At 48.4% G+C, this 20,145-nt stretch overlaps 1 protein-coding gene across 1 annotated transcript in view; it reads right to left on the reverse strand.

The window, feature by feature from the left end:
• Positions 1–209: 209 nt before the first annotated feature.
• Positions 210–20,145, reverse strand: part of Hhla1 (HHLA1 neighbor of OC90) — a 32,552-nt gene continuing 12,616 nt past the window's right edge. Inside the window, exons 7-16 of the mRNA XM_076836310.2 lie at positions 18,004–18,087; positions 16,305–16,361; positions 16,119–16,205; positions 13,474–13,725; positions 11,443–11,685; positions 8,679–8,747; positions 8,275–8,349; positions 6,439–6,592; positions 1,852–1,934; positions 210–603 (exon numbers count right to left, since the gene is read on the reverse strand). Coding sequence (XP_076692425.1) covers positions 560–603; positions 1,852–1,934; positions 6,439–6,592; positions 8,275–8,349; positions 8,679–8,747; positions 11,443–11,685; positions 13,474–13,725; positions 16,119–16,205; positions 16,305–16,361; positions 18,004–18,087 — 1,148 coding nt within the window. The 3' untranslated portion in view covers positions 210–559. The remainder of the gene's footprint in view (positions 604–1,851; positions 1,935–6,438; positions 6,593–8,274; positions 8,350–8,678; positions 8,748–11,442; positions 11,686–13,473; positions 13,726–16,118; positions 16,206–16,304; positions 16,362–18,003; positions 18,088–20,145) is intronic.

Below are 20,145 nucleotides of genomic sequence, written 5' to 3' on the forward strand. Positions count from 1 at the left end.
ACGATGTCAATTAAAACAATGCCCTACAACGCCTCCTTTTGTAGGTTCTCATCATCTCCTATTTAGGAACGTGGAGATTATGTAGATTCCACAGTACTGCAAGCCTGCTTAGTTATATGGAACTAAATTTTAGTTAACAATTTAGCAAGATCGTATGTGACTCTCTCCGGGATATGGTATCAGTCTTTCTCAGTCTGTAATTTTTCTGTCTTCCCAATGTCCTCCATTTAGGTCACCTCAGGCATTATTGTGTCAGCTCAGGCTGAGCCGGTGTGCTCAGACCCTCTCCGTCAGCTTTCCAGCTATCGGGGTGGTTGAGAGCATCGTAGGAGCTTCTGGGGCACAGACATTAAGTTTCCATCCTTAATGTGGGTCTGTCATGACAGCATTAGTCACCAGGCCTCTACCTTGACTACCTGTCTCCAGTTCGCAGGGGAGAAAAAGTGCCACTTCTCCAAAGAACCACATTCAATGCATGGGTGATCTCGCTGGAGCCTGACAGAGCTCTGCAGACGTGGCCAGGCTGGGTGAAGGTCTCGGCCTGAAGACGGGCAGGTTCTCACACTGACTCACAGATACTCTCGAGGCACTTTTGCTTTAAGGCTGAAAGAACAAGAGTGAGGAACTGGGCACCGAGGTGGGAACACTGCAGAGACATGGTGAAACTCCGACAGCCCCAGTGACCGTTTGGGATTTTCCAGAGGGCAAGCATGGGGCAGTGTGCTACGGGGAGGGGGTCCGTGTCAGTGTGCAGAGGACCCACGTGAGACCCTGGCTAGTCAGCAGCAGAGTGGGGGGAGGAGGAGCCTGTGCTGCTTCGTTATTTGCTCAGGGCTCCTTTCCCAGCACCCAGCTGTTATCTCCCCAGGTTGCCTGATTGTAAACCCATCAATACATTGCTCAGTAAATGTGATACGTTAGGTGCATAGACACTTCAATGTGGCAAGGACGAAAGAAGAGCCACTGAACTAGGTATTTCCAAGATATATCTCTTTCGGAACCCCTCACTTCCAGGGTTTGGCTCCTGCTATGCCACATGAAGGTGGTGGTAGAGAGCTTGTGAGACCAAGAGACACTGCCAGGCCAAAGGAATGAGGACAGTTTCTAAGAAGTGTTGGCATGGGATGCCGTTCGATGGTGTTATTTAAGGGACACAGGGAAAGTCTGTGTGGCTGAATTCTTTGTTAAAGGTGACCCCTGTTAAGACTGGGCCATGTGAGCACCCAGCTTATCCTGGGTTACATTAAGATGGGATTTCCCAAAGAGTCTAACACAGCTCCACGATTTTCAGGAAGCCAGAGGCCTTTGACCAGATAGATAGCCTATTAGATGGCATGATCTGACACCAAATCAGTGGTTTGGGAATCAGACCTACCAGAGCAGCCGCTTTTGTCTGTAGAAGTGGGAGGAAAAAACTCAAGTGAGTTCTGTGGGTGATGAGGCTTTGAAGCCATCAGGACGGGGAGAGGAGTTCCACTTTCAGGACGTCATGCAGCCTTCTTTTCCCGTCTTCATTGGTTGGGAATTTCAGTGTTTATCTTTCCTTCCAGTTTTTGTTTGACTTTTGAGCTTACTTACTCAGAGGCTAAGAAACTTGCCTGAGTTCACACACAGGGTCACAGTGCATGTCAGGCTGACTTGCCTTTTGTTTTCTATACCTTACGTCAAACATTAAGCCCATTGTTGGAAAATCAGAAATAGCTTAGACTCTGTTTTCTAGACTTAATGGATACCGTGTAAGCTACAGCACACCTTTGGCTCCAGGTGACAAGAAGACCTCTCAGGTCCACAGAAGCCTTCCATAGGGTGCAGTGACTGCAGACCTACAGCCCCCTCAAGCTGGGTACTTACTGTGTGAGGACGACACCCTCTTCACCCTCTGGCAGATAAATGTTGCATTCTTCAGAAACCAGGAGTAATATTCCAGACAGTACCTAAAGATTTAAGTCAGAGTTGGGAGCAATCACGATCCTACCTGGCTACAAGACAGAATCCAAAGAGCAATTACGTCCCCAAGAATGTGTGGCCAACTATGCACAGCAAGGAACCCTCCATCCATCTTTAGAGGATATGGAAGGAAAGGAAGGGAATGGGACAGGGTAGGAAAAGCCCAGACTTACGGGCCAGCCAGACTTACATTAAGTCCTGACTTTCCGATATATAGATGTAAGGCAATAATGAGACCTACACTCACAGATTTTTTTTGAGAAATAGATGAGACAGCATACGTAAGGCTCCCAAGCAGTACCTAGTAGGTGCTCAATAAATGACAATGTTTTCTTGTTTGTTTCTGTGGCAGGTGGAGAGGGCAGAGTGCTGCTACTGCTAACAATGCCGGGGTGTCAGCAGGGGCTGTGGTGAAGAGGCCATTGACTGACATTAGGAAGCAGACCTTAGTGCAGCCTGTGTCTGTAGCTCACCGTGGGACCACGGGGTCGACATCTCCTTCAACTTGCATCTGACCTCTGATGAGCTCAGGCTAACCGTGCTCTGATTTCTCCTCGGCTGCTCTCATTCTGCAACTCTACTATACTCTTGGGCGCTCAGCAACTAACTCCCCAAGCAAAGTTCACTGTGAGGATTCCCCAGGTGACACCATCCTCCGTTTACAGGAAATGATAGAATCGAGCAAATGGAGGCTCAGAGAGTTACTGGGTTGCCCACGGACACTGGGTTCAACTGCTAGTGTTGACTTTAGCCTCACAGTCCAATCCAGGACAGAACACACTGCATTCTCAGGGTACAGCCAATAGGTGAGCCCAGGGGGCAGAATCCAGGTGGCTCTCTAGAGGCCTTTAACACTGGGGACTGGGCATAAAAGGAGTAGAAAGAGCCAACAGGAGAAGGTGAGGCTGCCCCACCTTCTAGGAGTGAAGGGTCAGGAGGGAGCATGCAGCTAGAGCAGGAAGGGAAGGGCTCTGGAGCAGCTGGGACCCCGGAGCTGGGCTGTAGGGAGAGTGCTTTTCCACAACTGGAACCACAGAGGAGACCAAGCCATTCTAGAAACACTCCCCAAAGCAGAAAGGGCCCAGGGAGAAATTCCATGGCTTCTCCTCGATCCTGCCCTCCATCTCCTGCCAGTCTCTTCCATTGCATTAGCCAATGGGAAGCTGGTTGGCCAGGCATTTTGGGAAATGCAGTCTGCACATGTCGGGACCTTCAGTACAAAGCAGGGCAGAGAAGAGGCAGGGCAGAGCACAGAGGCACATGTTGAACACCACAGGGCTCCCTCTTCTCTGATCATGGCTCCACATACTCAAGGTGACATTTCAAAAGCAGAAGAGATGGGATGTCAGGTCTTATCAACTCGACAGGCTTCAAGGCATTTGGTTACCACAGCTGCAACATGTCCGAGGCTCCAGAGACCGGCGTGACTGCAGAGCAGGAAGAGCAGTGAACCAACAGCCACAGCCACATCCACGCCAGCTAAGTCCAGGGGCTGGGCAGGGACAGCTTGAGCCATCGATTCATTTCGTTCCATTCTCACAGTACTCGGTCGGTATGCCAAGAGTGCTGCTGCCCTTCTCTATGAATGGTGATCTTGGACTTGTGCGACGTGTGAAACACAGGCAGCGTGGCCCAGATAAACAAGATAAACCAAGGTTCAGAGGAATTAAGTGTCAATTCCAAGGCCACATAACTTAGGAGTGGTAGAAAGTAAATTTAAACCCAGGCCTCCTGGCTTCAACCTGACCTTTTACACAGCACATGAAACTGTGTGGAAGCTTCTAGCATCGGGGCATTTCTGTGGCCTCATCTCACTCCCCCTTGGCTTGTGTGACAATGTGCACAGCAGCAAAACCCTCTAGAAAACTCCCTCCACTCTGAGGACACCCAATGACCCTGGGGAGCAGCTGCTTTAGAAATGATGCTACTATGTGGACAGCGTGGGGCTGGCGGAGGGGGTCCCTGAAGCTTCACACCATGAGGTGGGGACTTCAGTGGTCACAACTGCAGAGACATGGCCCTCTCTGAGAAGCCCCAAAGCTGCCGTTCCAGGCCTTAATTCACTTTGGCAGAGGAGGTGGCTGGCAGAGGAATGGAGGTTTCTTTGCTATTATTTAAACATGACACAGAGCCTTCCTGAGTCCTCAGGAAAAGCATCCCCCAGTAAGCAAACAAGGGAAGGCAACAACAGATAAATGGCGTGGCTGTTGCTGCATAAAGAATGAGGTCATCGTTGCCTTCATGACAAGACCTGGGCTCCCCACGGAGGCTAGAGCAGTGTTTCTCATGTAGAAAAGGCTGGACGTTCTTCCAAGAAAACCCGCCGTGGAGGAGTCCTCTGGTGTCTGTCTCCAGCGGCATTGCCAGGAGCAGAACGAGCTGGGACCGTGTTGAAGCCCCTGCTGTATACACTTCCTCACATCAGACCAGAACCTGGCTCCATGTGGAGCTGGCAGCAGCCTGGAAAGGGCAGGAGCCCCAGAATCCCGCCTGGCCCCCAAGGCACCAGAGTTCATAGGCATCAGGAGGGAAAGGAACCGGGGCTTTGTCACCCTCGAAGGGGAACAGTGTGTCCCAAGGAAGGTGCTAGGGACTCTACATAGGAAACATTTCAAAAAGAGGACTAGGAAAGGGAGACAATATGGGAAGAGGGACGTTTAGGGAACCAGAGTTCAAGAATGGACAGAATGAAGGGCTGGACTTGAACCTCGGTCCGATTTGCATTGGATGTTCTGTGTGTTTGGATGTTCTGTGTGTTTCTGGATGGTGGACAATGGGAAGTGTGGAGGGGCATCTGGAGCTCTGTGACAGGCAAAGGGAACTTGTTAGTGAAAGGCCATCCAGGTGCCTACAAGGCAAGGCCACCTGAGTGGAGGATGTGGGACACAGTGGCTGCCATTGCTGCTGCAGTGCTGTTGATCACCCCAGTGCCCCCAGAGGGCCCCGCTGCCTTCCACCCCATCTTCACACAGCCCATGTATTTTCCTTCTAGTGGCCTCTCCCATTTTTGGGCCTGGAAAACTCCTACTCCTCCGTCGAACCCTGTCACTTATCTCCTTGGGGCTCCCTGGCATGTGATGGAGGGTCTGCCACGCACTTGTCACTCTGGTGTGGAACTTGTCTTTTTCTACTGCCAACTTCTTCACCAGTCGTGCTGTTTCTTAATCTCAGAGGCTCTTATTGTGCAAACATACTGATTGACAGCCCTCGGTCTGCCACGTGGTGTTCTTGTCCCGCATTCCGCACTCCATGCGGGTCTATGAACAACTCACACTTCAGGGAAAACAGCGAGGAGCTCAGGTCAGCTGCGGCTTCCTTGTTGTGAGTCTAAACTCAGAACTTCAGACTTCCCCACCTGTTCTTTCAAGTGTAATGTTTTCCAAGGAGATATGACTGCAGGGTTTTGCTCGGACACACGACTTGGTTCTATACCAACCATCTTGGAATTTGTGTTTATGACCATTTCTTTCTCCTAACTATGCGATCTTCAGGTTCTGGGCCTATTTCTGACCCACCACCATAGCCTGGGCTTAGCCCAGTGCACAGTGGATACGTTGTAGAGATGCAAAATGCATTATTGATTTAAAAAGAGCAACTGAGAAGGACCCAATAGGGAGCAGAGCCCGGGTGATGCAGAATGCTCTGCTTTGCAGATTCCCTCTTCCCTGACTGTGGAGAAGTGCCCAGCCTTGCATGTTCACACCCTTGAGTCTCTGGGTTTTCCTCATTACTTTCTCTGGATGGAGGAAGCAGCCAACCAACAGAGGCCAGAAAGGGGTGACAGGAAAAGACTAAAAATACGAACTTGGGACTTGGTCCTTGCAGATGATGGAGATCTGAAAACCTGGAGGATCTTGTGAACAGACTTGGAACATAACATTAAAGATCTGAGAAGCTGGTCTCCAGGCCCCTGGAGCAGGAGTATCCATCTCTGTATTTGGTTCTGAATGTATAGTCAAAAATAAATCCCAAATAACAGGACAGTAGGTCAGAATTGAAGGGCAGGGTTTTTACAAGCTTCTAATTTCACAGGCCCGTGACTGCTAGGGATTTGTGGGAGTGGATAGATAGACCTGTGCGTTGGTTACTCTCTCCTAGAAAGTTTCCTCAAGCTGAGAACATTGGGGTTCAAGGACCACTCAAAGTCCTCAGTGGTAATGCTGCTGGGTACACTGTACCTCCCTCAGCTCACCTCAGCTCAACCCAGCTCATCTCAATGCCGCTCAATCCTGCTCAGCTCACGCGCACTTACTCTGTCCAATAAGTACAGCCCTGGACCTGGTTCTGGGGACCCAGAAATTAATGAGGTTCCATCATGGCTCCCAAGGAAGTGACAGTCTAGTAGAGGACACATAAAAGATCCCATTCCTTGAGGTCCCCTCGTCACCTGTCTTTGGGTTATTTAATGCCTGGCAACCTTGTGGCCTGCAGAGAAGCCACACAGAATAAGTAGCTTATAAATATTAAATGTGAAAAGAAGCCACTGGTTACCTCATGGTCTCTGTCCTGGGGTTCCTCTGGCTAACACAGAGGCATTGCTGGAAGAAGCGGCACAATTCCATCAGGCAAGGGTTGAGCTTCTGGGTGGCCAGGGTGAGAGGGGCAGCCGTCATGGCCCTCTCTTTGGGGAGTGGCTGAGGACACCCTAGAAGATGAATCTCAGACCAGTCAAGTCAACAAGAGTTTAGCCAGCACCTCCCCCTTGTGGGGACCTGTGACAGGTGAACACAATCCTCCCCTGATCTCCTGTGGCTCAGAGACAGGCAGTAACCACAGTAAAGCTGCCGTGAAAATTTCAAGGTATAGAAAGAGAGAAGATGGTGACCGACCTCCTGGAGGAGATTAGAGGGGAGTTAGCTGCACGCATCAGAGGGAGGGCATTCCTGGGCCAGGGGATGGGATCTATGGTGGTTGAGCATTGGGTAAGGGGGCGGCTTGCCCAGGGGAGATGGAGGCTTTGAGGACAGGGGGCTTAGGGTGTGTGTACACGTGCCTGCCTGTGTGCAAGGAGTATAGAAAGCCAGGCTGAAAGGCAAATGAGGCGACCTGGGTCCCCAAGAACAGGGCTCTGAGTCATGAGTTCTCTTCCTCCAGAGGCTGAAGATTAATTATGTTTAGGGATCCAGATTTTCACTGTTGCTTAATCTGTGGCTTTTATGAAGAGGAAAATAATAAAAGGATAAGAAAATAGATTTTTTAGATGGATGGCTATAGATAGATGGATAAATGATGGATAGAGTGATATCAATCAGATATATGGCTCATAGATAGAAAATTGCTGAATATAGATGATTCAGAAATCACTGGATACAGATAGCTGACTACTGAGGGACGGGTGGGTGGGTGAGTGGAGGGGTGGATGGGTGGCCACATAGAGATTGCTATGTGGATACGGATATAGAGGTGGCTTGTGTCCTAGAACTTGATCTGCTGAGCAGCCCTGTCTGCACCACCAGTGAGCTTCTTTAGAACTCCTGGGGGAAGGGGAGGTCATTTCCTGTGGTGGCAATCACACCTTTGTCTGAGAGGCCCATTCACCATTCATTGCAAGTAGGGAGGGGCTGAGGCAGAGCTGGGGTGAGAGGGAAAAGAGACTATTCAGGTCCCAATGATTTAATGGCCTTCTGTTGACATACAAGTGAAGGGTGCCAGAATGCTTGCAGAACTAGGGTAGAAAGGTATCTGGGAGTGAGAGGCGCCTGACCCATCCAGCTTTCAAGGGCTCGTTCTGTACCAGTTTCTCCCAGAAACCAGCACAACAGAGGAGAGGGAGACATCTAGCAAAAGCTGGAAAGAATCAGCAAAACCACCGAAAATCAGTCTTTGGAATTCTGGAAACTACTTCAGGTTCAGGGAACGGTTCTTTCCTCACCCCATGAGAACCAAGTGTGCTGGGGGTGGGGGGGTGGGCAGGGTGTCCTTCAGAACAGAGAAGTACACGGCCACCCAGTGAATGGCACTCCCCTCTCTGTCAACACCACACTCACTATACGAGCACCTTCCCTTTGCAAGGTACCCAGCTCACTGCTCCACAGATGTTCCCTCAGAGACAGTTGACTAACCTAAGTCACTCAGCACTCTAGGGTTCCAATACACTGTCACACACATTATCTCAATGCAAAACCTGGTAGGAAAGAAAAGCCAGACACAATAATCGGAACTTTTTTTTTTATGCTATATAGTGGAGGAAACTGAATCCTGGAAGTTGAGCTTGGGTTTGAATGCCAGCACTCTAGGTCTAAATTTATCCAACAAACCTCCTTTTGTTATACTTCACAACCCTGTCTGAAAGAAACACAAGCCTAGCAATAAGGTGCTGCTACTCACTTGAGACTTGATGGGGTACTGGGATTAGGGCTGGTTCTTCTCCAGGCGCAAATGGCCACTCTGCAGGAACATCACCTGCATGGGGCAAGAATAGTCTTCCAGAAAATGAAAACGAAGTTGCCTTGGGTTATACCACAACCAGAGAATCAAAGTCCCTTCAGGATAAAGAGTTCTGAAAACCCACAGGAAATCATAGCCAAGGGGAAGTGATTTATTCAGGATCACCTGGCAACTGAGCAGCACACAAGACTTACAAACCAGTTCTCCTGCCTCTTTCTTGTGAGAATCAGTGAAGTACAATAACCGGCATCCTCTGAGTACTGGCACTCTATCCCTGGGGTTCTGCCCCACGCAGTTCTTTCCCCCATGGTACTGGGTTTCTTTTCCCACCTGTGTGTTCTCACCTGTCTGTGGGTCTTTGGGGGCTGGTGCCTTGGTTGGCCTTGGCGTCTGTGTGCCAGGGGTGACTGTTCCTGGGATGAGAGGAGAGAGGGTGAGCCTGCATCTTTTCAAGGGGACCTGATTTGGAGAAGACACTCCACGCCACCAGTCCTGCCCTATCCAACCAACATTGGTTATTAAGCTAGGTACCAAGCAGGATGTTGAGGCTGCAGAAATGAGTCAAGAAATGGAGCCCTTATGGCGGTGCTCCAGATACTTACAAGGGAACAGGTAAGTGCTGTCAGTAACTGTGGTACCATGTGATGGGGGCCCTTGGGAACAAGTTAATAGTGGTAAGATCAGGTGATACTGCTTGGGGAATGATGGTGTTGAACAGGAAGTGTGCAAGCGTGGGAGCTCTGGGCAAACAGGAAATGGTACGCTTCTCATCCACCTGCGCCTTGGTGTACTCCATCCGCACACCAATAAACTGCCTGTCAATCATTGTTATGATGGAGCATGGGCTCAGTTTAAAAGTTCTTTTTCTCATGTTCTTGGTTTAAGGACTGCTACAGGACCTGGTTCTTGCTGCCTGGAGCTGGCACAAGAAGCACAGCAGCCTCCTTCTGAGGCAAGAAGAAGATGCAACAGAAAATTTCACTCATGCATGTAAGGGGAAAGAAGGGGGAGGTTCCAGCACAGTCAGTGGGCACCCAAGTCAGCTGGGGCAGGTGGTGTGGACCAAGACCACGGGTACTAGGCTAGTGAAAGCACAGGCTTCCCCGGTAGAGCAGGGAGCTTGTGCAAAGACCTCGAGGAGTGGGTAGCAAGCAGTTCTCTGTGGCTGATCCAGAGGGAGGAGGTGGAGGGGAGATGAGGCTATGAAGCAGGCAGACGCGGAGCCCAGCTCTTACCACAGAGTGGCACAGCTGCTCTGCTCTGTCATGCTCCTTGGCAAGGACAGAACACTGCAGGGTGGGATTCCACAGGACTGCCACTCTGTGACCACTGTGTTCATGCCAGAGATGAGTGCTGTGACCCATTCACACACAGATGATTGCGAGCAGGAGCCCCAACTCTACAGGGCCATCCTGCCAGTTTCTAAGGTGGGTGAGAATCTGCTCCTGATTTTGTTTAGGCATCAGACTGTAACTCCTAACACAGAGGATGTCTGTTAGCTGCCTGGATATGTTTCTATGTAGTTCTAGATTAGCCTTAGCTACACCACATACGACGGCTGCTTGCAGTGTGACTGACTGGTTGCAGAATCGTGGAGAATTGGAGTAAAGGGGACCTGGAGCAGAAACAAACGCATGCTCCCCTCTGGAGGGCTTGTGTCTCCTACAACTGCCCCCAGTGCCTTGCTGCAGGAGGGCTCAGGCAGAGCAGTGGCATCGACTGAGTGCTTCCCAGGTGCCATTCACTGAACTGAACACCCTGCAGACATCACTTAATTGAACCAACACAACAGCTCTTACAACTCCTGTTTCATCAATGGGGAACAAGGACTCAGATGGTGAAGGAAGATGCCAGGACACAGTGTGAGTGTGAGGTCCACTCCAGCCCAGGCCGTCTGAAGCTGAGAGCCTAGTGCAGAGCTCCACAGCACCACGTCCAGCTGACTAGACCAGAGTGTGTCAGCTTCCAATTTCCCCTGAAATAGCACAATGCTTGAACAGACTAAGATGGTGCCCTGGTGTTAGGTGGTCATAAGATTAAAGCCATTGAAAGGGCATCTCTCCACCTGTTAGTGCAATTGTGATTTTGAGCTTGCAGTTGAGATATTGAATCTATATGACTGTGAAAATTTATTTACTCCTCTTCCCGCATTCCTTCACAAATTCAGTAGTTTGACAAACTGACTGAGTGGCTGCTGCACTTTACAGGAGCCTTCACAGCCCCCCAGGAGGCAGAGCCCAGAGGGAGGAAAGTCAAGCTGATGGACTGGCGAGGATCAGAGCCTCCATGTGTGTTATGATCCACTCACTGTGGGTGCCTGGGGGGCGGGGGGGGGGGGCTCTCAGCCATGCTGCAAGCAGCAGAGGCAGTTATTTTTAAGAGAATTATTTTTTTCTGACTATAGAAGTATAAAGTATGGAAAATTCATGAACCTGGAGTGAAGGAAACAAAAATCAGAGTGACTCTACTTCCCAGCTACAATCTGGGAACACTAAAGTTAGGTTTAAGGTTAACAAGTTGTGAATTTCTTTTTAGTTTTAGCTTTGCTTTCTATTCTCTGTGTCTACTTATTACACATCTATACTGCATTGTCACACTTGACAATGTTTCTCCTGCATTTTAGAGTTCAAGTGTTCCTCATTACATGACTATACATTAATGCATACATTTACACATGCAATTCATAGGCATGCTACATTACATTGCATATACATGATATATAAATAGTTAATGTAATAATGTTCATATTATGCCAAAAAGTCAGTTCATCCCTGCCCTGAGTGAACAGTGTCAATTTCTAGTGGTTACTTCTTTAGCAGTGAAACAAGAAAAAAAAAAAAAAGTGAGTTTACATAAAAAGAGAGGAGAGGGGGATCCCTGTGAAGAGGGAGCACTCATTCATTTATTCATTCAAAGATGAGAAGGAAAGGGGTGGGGTAAGGAGAAGAAGGAGAAAGACGAGTCGGCCTCATGGTCAAACCAAGTATTGCTCCCCTGGGTTTGACTTTTTCTGTATGTGTTATAGTTCAAAAATTTAAAAAGGTTTTCAAGACAGACAATGCTGAGTGTCACTGGAAAGGGGAGGGGTGGAGTGAGTCTCTCTCTTACCTGAGGTGGGGCTGGGCTGGGCTGGGCTGCTGGGCATGGACATTGCCCCAGTAGGACCGGGGAGGCGCTCTGTGTTGGTGGCCCCTGCAGCTTCTGCAGATGCGGGTGTGGAGGAGGGTGTCTCCCAGGGGGGACCCCCAGGTGTTGTCTCATCCTTGGTCTGAGCCCTGGGCGTGGACAGCATGGGAGCCCAGGTCTGTCTGATGGTTGTCACCCATTGTGTTCCAGCCACTGTTCTGGTAGCTGCACATTCAAAGTGACTGTCACGGGGGATGGATGCATTCGACCTCTTGGATTTATATAAAATTGCAGAGGCATGGGGTTGCTATCAGCGGGCAAACACAGGCGTGGGCATAACATGGACATTCTAGGCGTCCTGCACCCTGCGCTGAAGCCCATGGACCAGAGGGAACTTTTTTTTGCCCAAGCAGAAAATAAAGAGAACTCCTCCAGGTCTCTGGGCACTCAGCCAGCAAGGGCGTGTCTGGGGGTCGGTGGGCTCTGTCTCAAGTTTAAGGAGCTTATTTCTCATCCTGTGACCTGGAGAGAGACTGAAGGACTTAAGGGGAAGATACCTAGAGGCAAGATTGAGCCCCTGCCTCCTCCAGGCTGTGAATTGGGGTAACTTCCTTAACTCTTTAGCCTTATCTTTAAGATGGGGATGAGAAGAATAATAACAATAACAATCGTGATCATAATTCCTGTCCACAACATCACAGGGTCACCCTTAGATTTGTTCAGACAAATCTTCCCTAACAGACCTTTTAAAAAATTATTAGATGTTCTCACCTGCTCATTCCTATGGTAAAAATTCTAGATTTTTCTTCCCAGTTATACAAAACTAATCTTATTAAAGAATTTGACATCTATGAGTTAAGTTGGGAACAGATACCATCTTTGAAATACTCGGATTTCCACCTGGAATATGGGACATCCCTCCATGTATTTAAATATCTCTTTATTACTTTCATTAAAGTTTGTAGTTTTTCTTATATAAAGCCAGTACTTTTTCTTTAAGGGTATGACTTTTCTTGCCTCTAGAAACCACAGTTTTTCATATTACACTGGAAACATTTCTAATTTGGAGTCATTGTCATGATGATACCAGGTATTACATGAACCATTTACGGTAAATCTAGACACTCTCTAGTTAGTGGGGTTGGTTCCTTCTCCTCTCCACCTCCAGTCCTCCCTGTTTCCTTATCTGCCTGCCACCTGTCCATCCCCTCCTCCCTGGACAGCCTGTGTCTCCTGCTGTGCGGGGTAATGGCACACCCTCACTGGCTTGGTCATTTCTTGTCATTTCCCTGCCCATGTCTCCCTCCCTGGCCTGGGAGCTCAGGGAGGAGCAGGAACACAGGTGGAGCCTATGTCAACACCTCGCTTATGTCTGGAAGCAGATGCGGGTTTTGATGAGGGAGTGAGTGGATACTGAGGGCTCGGGGCCATTGGTGGACAGACAACGGTGACTCTTAATGAAAGAGAAGACTCAGCTCGGAATTATTTCCAAGTAGGACATGATGGGGAAGCAGGCACTTTGAGTGGCCGGTGACAACCCTGCGGACTGTGTGCTTCATAGGTGGGGAGGGCCGGGTCCTGGCGAGCCCCTGGGAGCAGCTTTCCATGCTGCTGTGCCGTCACTAACGTGTTGTGCAGCCAGTGGCAGATTAACCCAGCTGTGGCATAAGATGCTGACTCGTTTCTCTTCCTGTGACTTGCCAGAGAGAGCACTGGGTGCTGGGCTAAAGTGATAACGCTGTGCCACAGTGAGCCACGAGCGTGGGAGACATGGCCCTGGAGGCTGGGTGAAGGGTGTCAGGAAACTCGTGGACCTTTTTCACAACTTCTTGTAGAAGCGTCCATGTTAGCGGTCCACTTTGCCACTGACATGGCTGCCTCTGCTTGTCCTCATGGACCCTCCACTGGTGTCAGGGGACAGACAGGAACAAAGATGTGGCTCATTCCTGTGAGCCTGGAGGGACCAGGAGGGAGACTCAGCAAAGCAGAGCACAGGGTGAGATCACATCTTACCTGAGCCTGGGTGGGTGGCAGAGGCCCTGCTTGCTGTGGCCGTGGTCCCTGCAGGAGGCCCAGGAAGCCTGCCTCTGCTCCCTGTTGCCTCTCCCTCTGAAGGAGCAGTTGTCTCCCTGGGCGGGGAGGCGCTCAGGGCAGAAGCCTGGTGTGTGCTGTGGGCCCAGCGCGGGGGGCCTGTCCTTGGCAGGCCTTGCTGGCTTTGGGTTGTGGGCTTTGAAATCCCAGCTGTTTCCCTGGTAGCTGCAGCACCTTTGGGGAGAAGGTCAATGGCAGCTTTGATAACTTTGATACTTTGGGCACAAAGAATTGCTGAATCACTGAAAGATCATCAGACAGCAGATATGTAGAAAGAATAAAGCTCTCAAACTCATTCCCAGCAGTACCAAGTGAAAGGTCAATCTCCCAGAAAGCTGCATGAGGAATCACTGCAGTGCACACGCCTCAGACCACAAAGGTCTTGACATTTAACCCATCTCTTGATCAGACGCCAAATCTATTCAGGGTCCTCAGTTACCCCGTGGCTCCAGGACTTGTCCTGGACGAGGGATTGGTCTCCTTGACATGCTCTGTGCGAATAACTAGGACCAGAGGTGGAATTTGGGAAAATCAGGGGCTTTCCGGCAGAAATAGCTGGAAAAATGAGCCCCCCCCAAAAGATAGACTTTAATAGAAAAATGAGCCCCCCAAAAGGCAGATTTTGGAGAGAAATTTACTCAGTGCTGCTGTTTGTCCCATGAGGAAAAGGTGAAAGAGCCTCCGGTGTCAATTCCACCTGACCTCCCTAGGAAGGCTTGCTTGTGCAAGTGGGCATATGGCCTGGGAGGGGCATAGAGGCCAGTGACTCCCACTGGCCTATAGTCACCTGCTCTGGGTGGACAAAGCCTGGCCGGCAGCCTGTGTTGGATTTTGGTCCCCACTTGTCTCTTTGGCAGGTAGCTGTGTGTAGGAACAACTGACCCAACAGCAGGAGTTACGCCTGCAGTCTCATGTCCTCTCTCTGCTTTGCTCTGGGCCCACAGACACCCTACAGGCAACCCCAGCCTAAGCCTTGCTCCATGTTGGACATGGGCTAAGTGCACCCCAGCCAAACTATCACCTGGACAGACCACCAGCCACCAGGCACATCAACCTTAGCGTCCAGTTGTAAGTATGTTCCTTCTTCCTGGGCACATGTCCTTAAAGCAACGCCAAAGGGGAGACATCATTGAGATTGGGGGTGGGAAGGTCATGGAAAGACTGAATAAATGAGATTCACCCAGTCCTCTGATCTGTCCTCAGAATTGGGTGGGTAAAGGCAACGCACTAAATGCCCATTTTAACTTCTTACCAAGTGTCTTTTATCTCATTAACAAATGAAGCCCCTCCACAGGATAATCAAGAGATGCCCCATGATAAATACAAGTCACAGTAGCCACTGAAATAGAATCGGGGAACTGAATTGCTGGGTCCTTCATTTGACCGCGAGACACTGATGAAGGGCCTGCTATATACAAGCATCTCTGGGAGGAACAGAAGGGGAAGGCAGTCAAAGGAGACTCTCTCTGCCCTGGAGTGTCACCATGGAGGAGGCACACCTGTCAATGCCACTGTGATGCCACCTGGAGTATCAGTCCAGAAGATGTGCAGAATGGTGTTCTAGGGCCACAGGATGCAGAAGACTGATTTTGACTGGGGATCCTTGGGCAAGAGGAGGCAAGTGCTGGCAGTTGACAGGCACACAGGGTTCTACAGCATGGTGAAATAGGGAGGAGCTGCGACAGATAGCAGCATGAGCCAAAGGCACAGAAGGCATGAGCTGCTCGCCGCCTGCAAGAAGGGCAGTGGTTCCAATGGGTGGTAGCAGAGGACTTATGGGAAAGGGAGAAGGAGATGGGGGTGCGCATGAGGGCAGAGGATGCTTCTCCAGGTTAAGGACTTGGACCCTCTGGGGCTGACTGGAGTTCTGAGTATCGAGGGGACCTCACCCACGTTGTGTTGGAAAACCATTCCCCTTGGCAGTGAATGGATATTTAGAGACACAGGGGATATGACAAGGAGCACTTGTTCAGAGGCTATTCCAGTTCGAAGGTAGACGATGCAGACTTGAGCCCAGATTCTCATGCAACAGCAGGGAATCTCAGAGAACTGGGGAGGTTTCAGACACTTCATTCAGCTAGAAATGCCAGTTATATGGAGGGGAGAGAGGAGACTTAAACCGGTTCCAAAAGTGCCACCTGGTGACAGGGAATGGACAGGAAGGTGGGCACGTGGGGGTGCAGAGGATGGGTGGCTGGAGGATGTGCATTAGAGAGTGACAATGTCTCTAGATCTGGGCCCCAAACTAAAACATCTATAAAAGCCAAATAGTTAATGTAAGAAAACTTGTGCAAGGCAATAGAGGGCAGAGAGAACTCTGGGAAATGGGAGAACAGTCCCCTCCTAAAGGGGAATAGGTACAGCTGCCACTCAGCTCTGGTTGCTTTTTGCCATGGGAAGAATCCACAGCTGCCAGAACGTCTTTTGCAACATATTCCAGAAAATTATTTTCAGTGGTGAAATCCTCTGATTTTTAATACAGGAGCTAAATAAAATGCCCCAGGACTGCATTTGTTCTCCAGTTGGGCGGGGGTCTCCACGGTAGGCATTTGGGGGCGTGCACTCACCCAGAACTCCAGACAGGCTGCTGGTAAACGTGTAGTTGATCACGGGGGATTTCTCCACCATCTCCCAGAAGTCAGAGAGATTCCGCCCTGCAAAGGTCACACCCACAGGAGGAAATCGTGGGCTGTCCCCTGGAGACCTGTGCTTATTGCCCAGTCCAGAGAGCTGGCAAGGGCACCGTGGCTCACCTGACTCTCCGGCCATGACGCAGATGAAGAGGCAGTCAGATTCATTGGTCTGACTCACTGTAAAATGAACCAGCACAGGACAGGTCAGCAAGGGGTCTGCAGCTGTACATCTGGTTGAAATAAAATTTGAGCTGGAAGTACCTAGCTCAGGACAAGATAGGGGAGTAAAACTAACTCCTCATAAGGCAGCTCTGATTTTCTGATTTACTTTTATTTGTTTGTTTGGTGGGGCTGAGGAGGCAGGAGGTGGTGCAGTATAATGTAGTGGCTAAGAGCACAGTTGGGTGACAGGGATCAGCTTCCAGGGCTACAGTATCAACTAGGCCACTTACTAGCTATGCACTCTACAAATGACTGAACTTCTTGATTTCTCCAGGACTCACTTCACTCACCTTGACAAGGGAAAAAATTCAAATTCCATTCCATAATCTTTTTTTTTTTTTTTTGTAATTCCCCAATCCCCAGATCTCATAAGGTGGAAAGTTTTGTATGACCTTGATGGTAAAACCTGACTTGACAAATGTGAGATTGTATAGTCTTTACCTATTCCACTTAGTGCAAGGGTCAAACATTTTGCTGAATGAATAGTGATGTGTTTGATCACCACAGGCTTTCCTGGATAGAGGTATTATGGTGTAGACTCTCCATTAGATCTTCAAAATCTGAAAACTTCTGAATTCCTAAGTATACTTGTTCCTGGGGATGTTGCTTAAGGGACAGAGGACATGTGGTTGCATGCTGCTTAGAGGATTGTTGTGAAGACCCAACGAGGTGATGTGTGAAGTCCTGACTATGGCGCCTGGCAGAGACAGGAGGCTTATCCTTAGCCAGGGTAACGACTACAGCTGTGTTGATGTGTTACTAGCATCATGTGCAACGGCATAGTGACCAAAACACAGGCCAAGAGCCAGATTGCCTAGGTAGAATTCCGTCTCCGTAGAGTGATCCTAGGCAAACTGCTCAGCCTCTCTATGCCAGTTTCCTTGTACGTAAAGTGGGGTTAAACGCAGTAGCTACCCCATGAGGTTGTAGTGAGAATCCAGTGAGAGGAGGATCTAGAAGGCGCTGGGAGAGCCACAGACACCTAATGACATCTACTGAGATTTCCCCTTCTCCCTCCCTCCTGCCTGCACAGCTGCAGCTGCCCCTTAGATCACCATATCACCAGGCTGCTGAGATCAGCTGCTGGGCTGACATCCAGATCTGTGCCTTTCAAAGTGGATTCCGGTGGAGTGTGATTTGCTTGGGGGATTCATGAAGCCACCTCATAAATGAGGCATGTCTTTCTTAATTGCATTTAAAACATAGACTTAGGCTCCATGTGGATCTAAATCTGAATTCTGGCATCAACATTAAGCAAGATATTCAACCTCCTTGGGTCTCAGCTTTTTCTCATCTTTGAAAGTGGAGGACAGCTGTCAACCAGAAGCTGTTTTCTGGAATCTGCTGAGATTCTCCTAACTTTGAGCCTTGAATTTGTTTTCCAATTTCTGGGCCCCAAGAACATCTCTGATTGAAGAAGGAGCTGCCCAGTGCTGGTATCGGAAATTGGAACATGAGGATGATCTCAATGAGGCTCACATGAAGGTTCACCGCAGCCAGACCCATGGCAGGAGAGCACGGGAGACCTGTGAAGCCTGGTTTTGCCCCAGGATGGGTGCCAACCTCGTGCTTGCCAGGAACCATCAAATAAACCCACCTGAGAGGATGGAGGTTGACTTAAAGATCTCAGTGAGGTAGCTGGTAGAATTTCCAATGATGTCCACCAGGAGGGCTGTGAAATCTGCAAAATGGGTTTAGGAGGCTCAAATTATCATTCAGAGGTTTAGGGGAAAATAAAGTGTATTTGAATTTTTCAGAATAGATTTTACAAGTTTGATTTATTCAAAATGTACTAAGTAATATTAATAATCATAGAAAAATTACTAATCATGAAGAAATCCATGAAGGGTCAATTATATACAAGCAGAAAACTTTGTTAAAATTTTGTTATAATCCCCTTTCTCCTTCCATTGCCCTCTCCCCACCGGTTTCTCTGCTAGCAGCAAAGACATATGAAAGGCTACATCATAGAATAATGGTTTTCTGGGTTTTCCCTCATTATTTCATCTAATTGTTTCAGAGTATCCAATCCTTCTGATGTGAAGCAGACCCATAGATATGTAGTGCAGATTTTCATAATTTTAGAATTTGAATATCCAATATCAAACTTAGTGGTGGGTTACAAACCACAGGTTGTCAACAGAGATGAAGCACTTTATAAAGTATCCTTTATAAAGAACCTCTCCTTCTGTCCACTTGGCTAAGAGGGAAGATGGGGGTAGACTGGGAGATTTTCACAATGATCCAGGTAATAGAATCATTGAGAACTTTTTTTCTGGGCAAGATTTGAACAGGAGCATTGGTTGGCATGTTGGCACCCATTGGTCAATAAAACTTCTTACCATGCTCCTTGTTAAACAGCTGCTACCTCCATTCATTCGTAGCTTTCCAGGAGCCAACATGTTGACACTTTAAATGAGAAAGTCCTGCTATAGGAGCTTCAGACAGTGATTTTCTAGAGGAAGTTTCTTGGGTGAAGCAGGATTTCCTGCCAGACCTTGCACAAAAGTGTTTTTCACTAAGTAATGGGATTATGAGTTTGGACAGGAGCAAGCTGACGAGAAAACACAAAACTCATATATTCAAGAAAATGTCACATGACAATCCATAGTTTGTTTGTGCACCAAGAGGAAGTGGGCATCCCTATGTGGGAGCCAGAGCCAAGATATGTTCTACTACAACCACATGCTTAGTTTCCTGGAGCAAAAGGTGGTAATGAACCTATGCAGATGTAGACACCTGTCCATGCAGCAAGTTGGTAAACCTGGGCATCCTCCTTTCTACATCATATGCAGAAACTAAAGAAGGCTAGTATCTCATTACTTACTCCATCTATTTCTCAAAATTATTCTTTGTTTATCAATCCATTTATTTAATAAATGCTCATTGAGTCTTTGCAGTGTGTCAAGCACCGGCTAGGTACTGAAGAGTTTTGTAAAAACATACAGAAAAAGCTGAAGTTAGAGTGAAACAGACTCAGAAAGAGGACAGTGACGTGCAAGGTTGGGAGGCACTAGGAATAATGCACAGAAGCTGTGTGCACCGCCCTGGAGCCAGGCACCAATGATGGGTCCATGTTCTCCCCAAGGCTCAGAGGGAAGATGAGATTCCCCAAGGTCTGACGGTATGTGGCAAAGCCTGGATTTTAGCTGAGGTCTGCCTTGGGCCAGAGCTTCCCCTCTTTCCCATATTCCCACCTCCATTCATGCAGCTTCTTACTCAACTCCTCAACCAACTGCCCCTTTAGAATCCCTTCCACACTCTATTAGCAGCTTGGAGGAGAAACTGTTATTAGTACTTCCAAAATCTTCTTTGTTTTAATGAAAATTTTACTATCTAATTTACTAAAAATGCTCACAGAGAAATTATTTTGACTTCATTCATGTATAAATAGAAGGTAGGTAAAAATCCTTTTTATATATCCAATTGATGATCATTTAAGACTGTTTCTTAATACTCAAGGTGGCATGGGTTTGGAAAAGTTATGCATTGAAATATTGTATATAAGAGTGTAAACTTATGCACAATTTCTAGAAGAAATTTCAGCAATTTAGATCACCATAAAATTGTTTCCCTGTCAGCCAACAACTCTGTTTCAAGGGCTATCTCCTACAGGGATAATTGGGCAAATAGTCCAGCGAGTCTACCCAGGTGCGTTATGGCATTGCTTAAAATTGTAAAAATATCAGGAATCAGCAGTTTATATCAAGAGGAGATAAATTAAGTAAATTATGTAACT

Source organism: Callospermophilus lateralis, chromosome 16 (assembly GCF_048772815.1).
Source record: "Callospermophilus lateralis isolate mCalLat2 chromosome 16, mCalLat2.hap1, whole genome shotgun sequence".
In the NCBI taxonomy this organism is placed as follows: Eukaryota; Metazoa; Chordata; class Mammalia; order Rodentia; family Sciuridae; genus Callospermophilus; species Callospermophilus lateralis.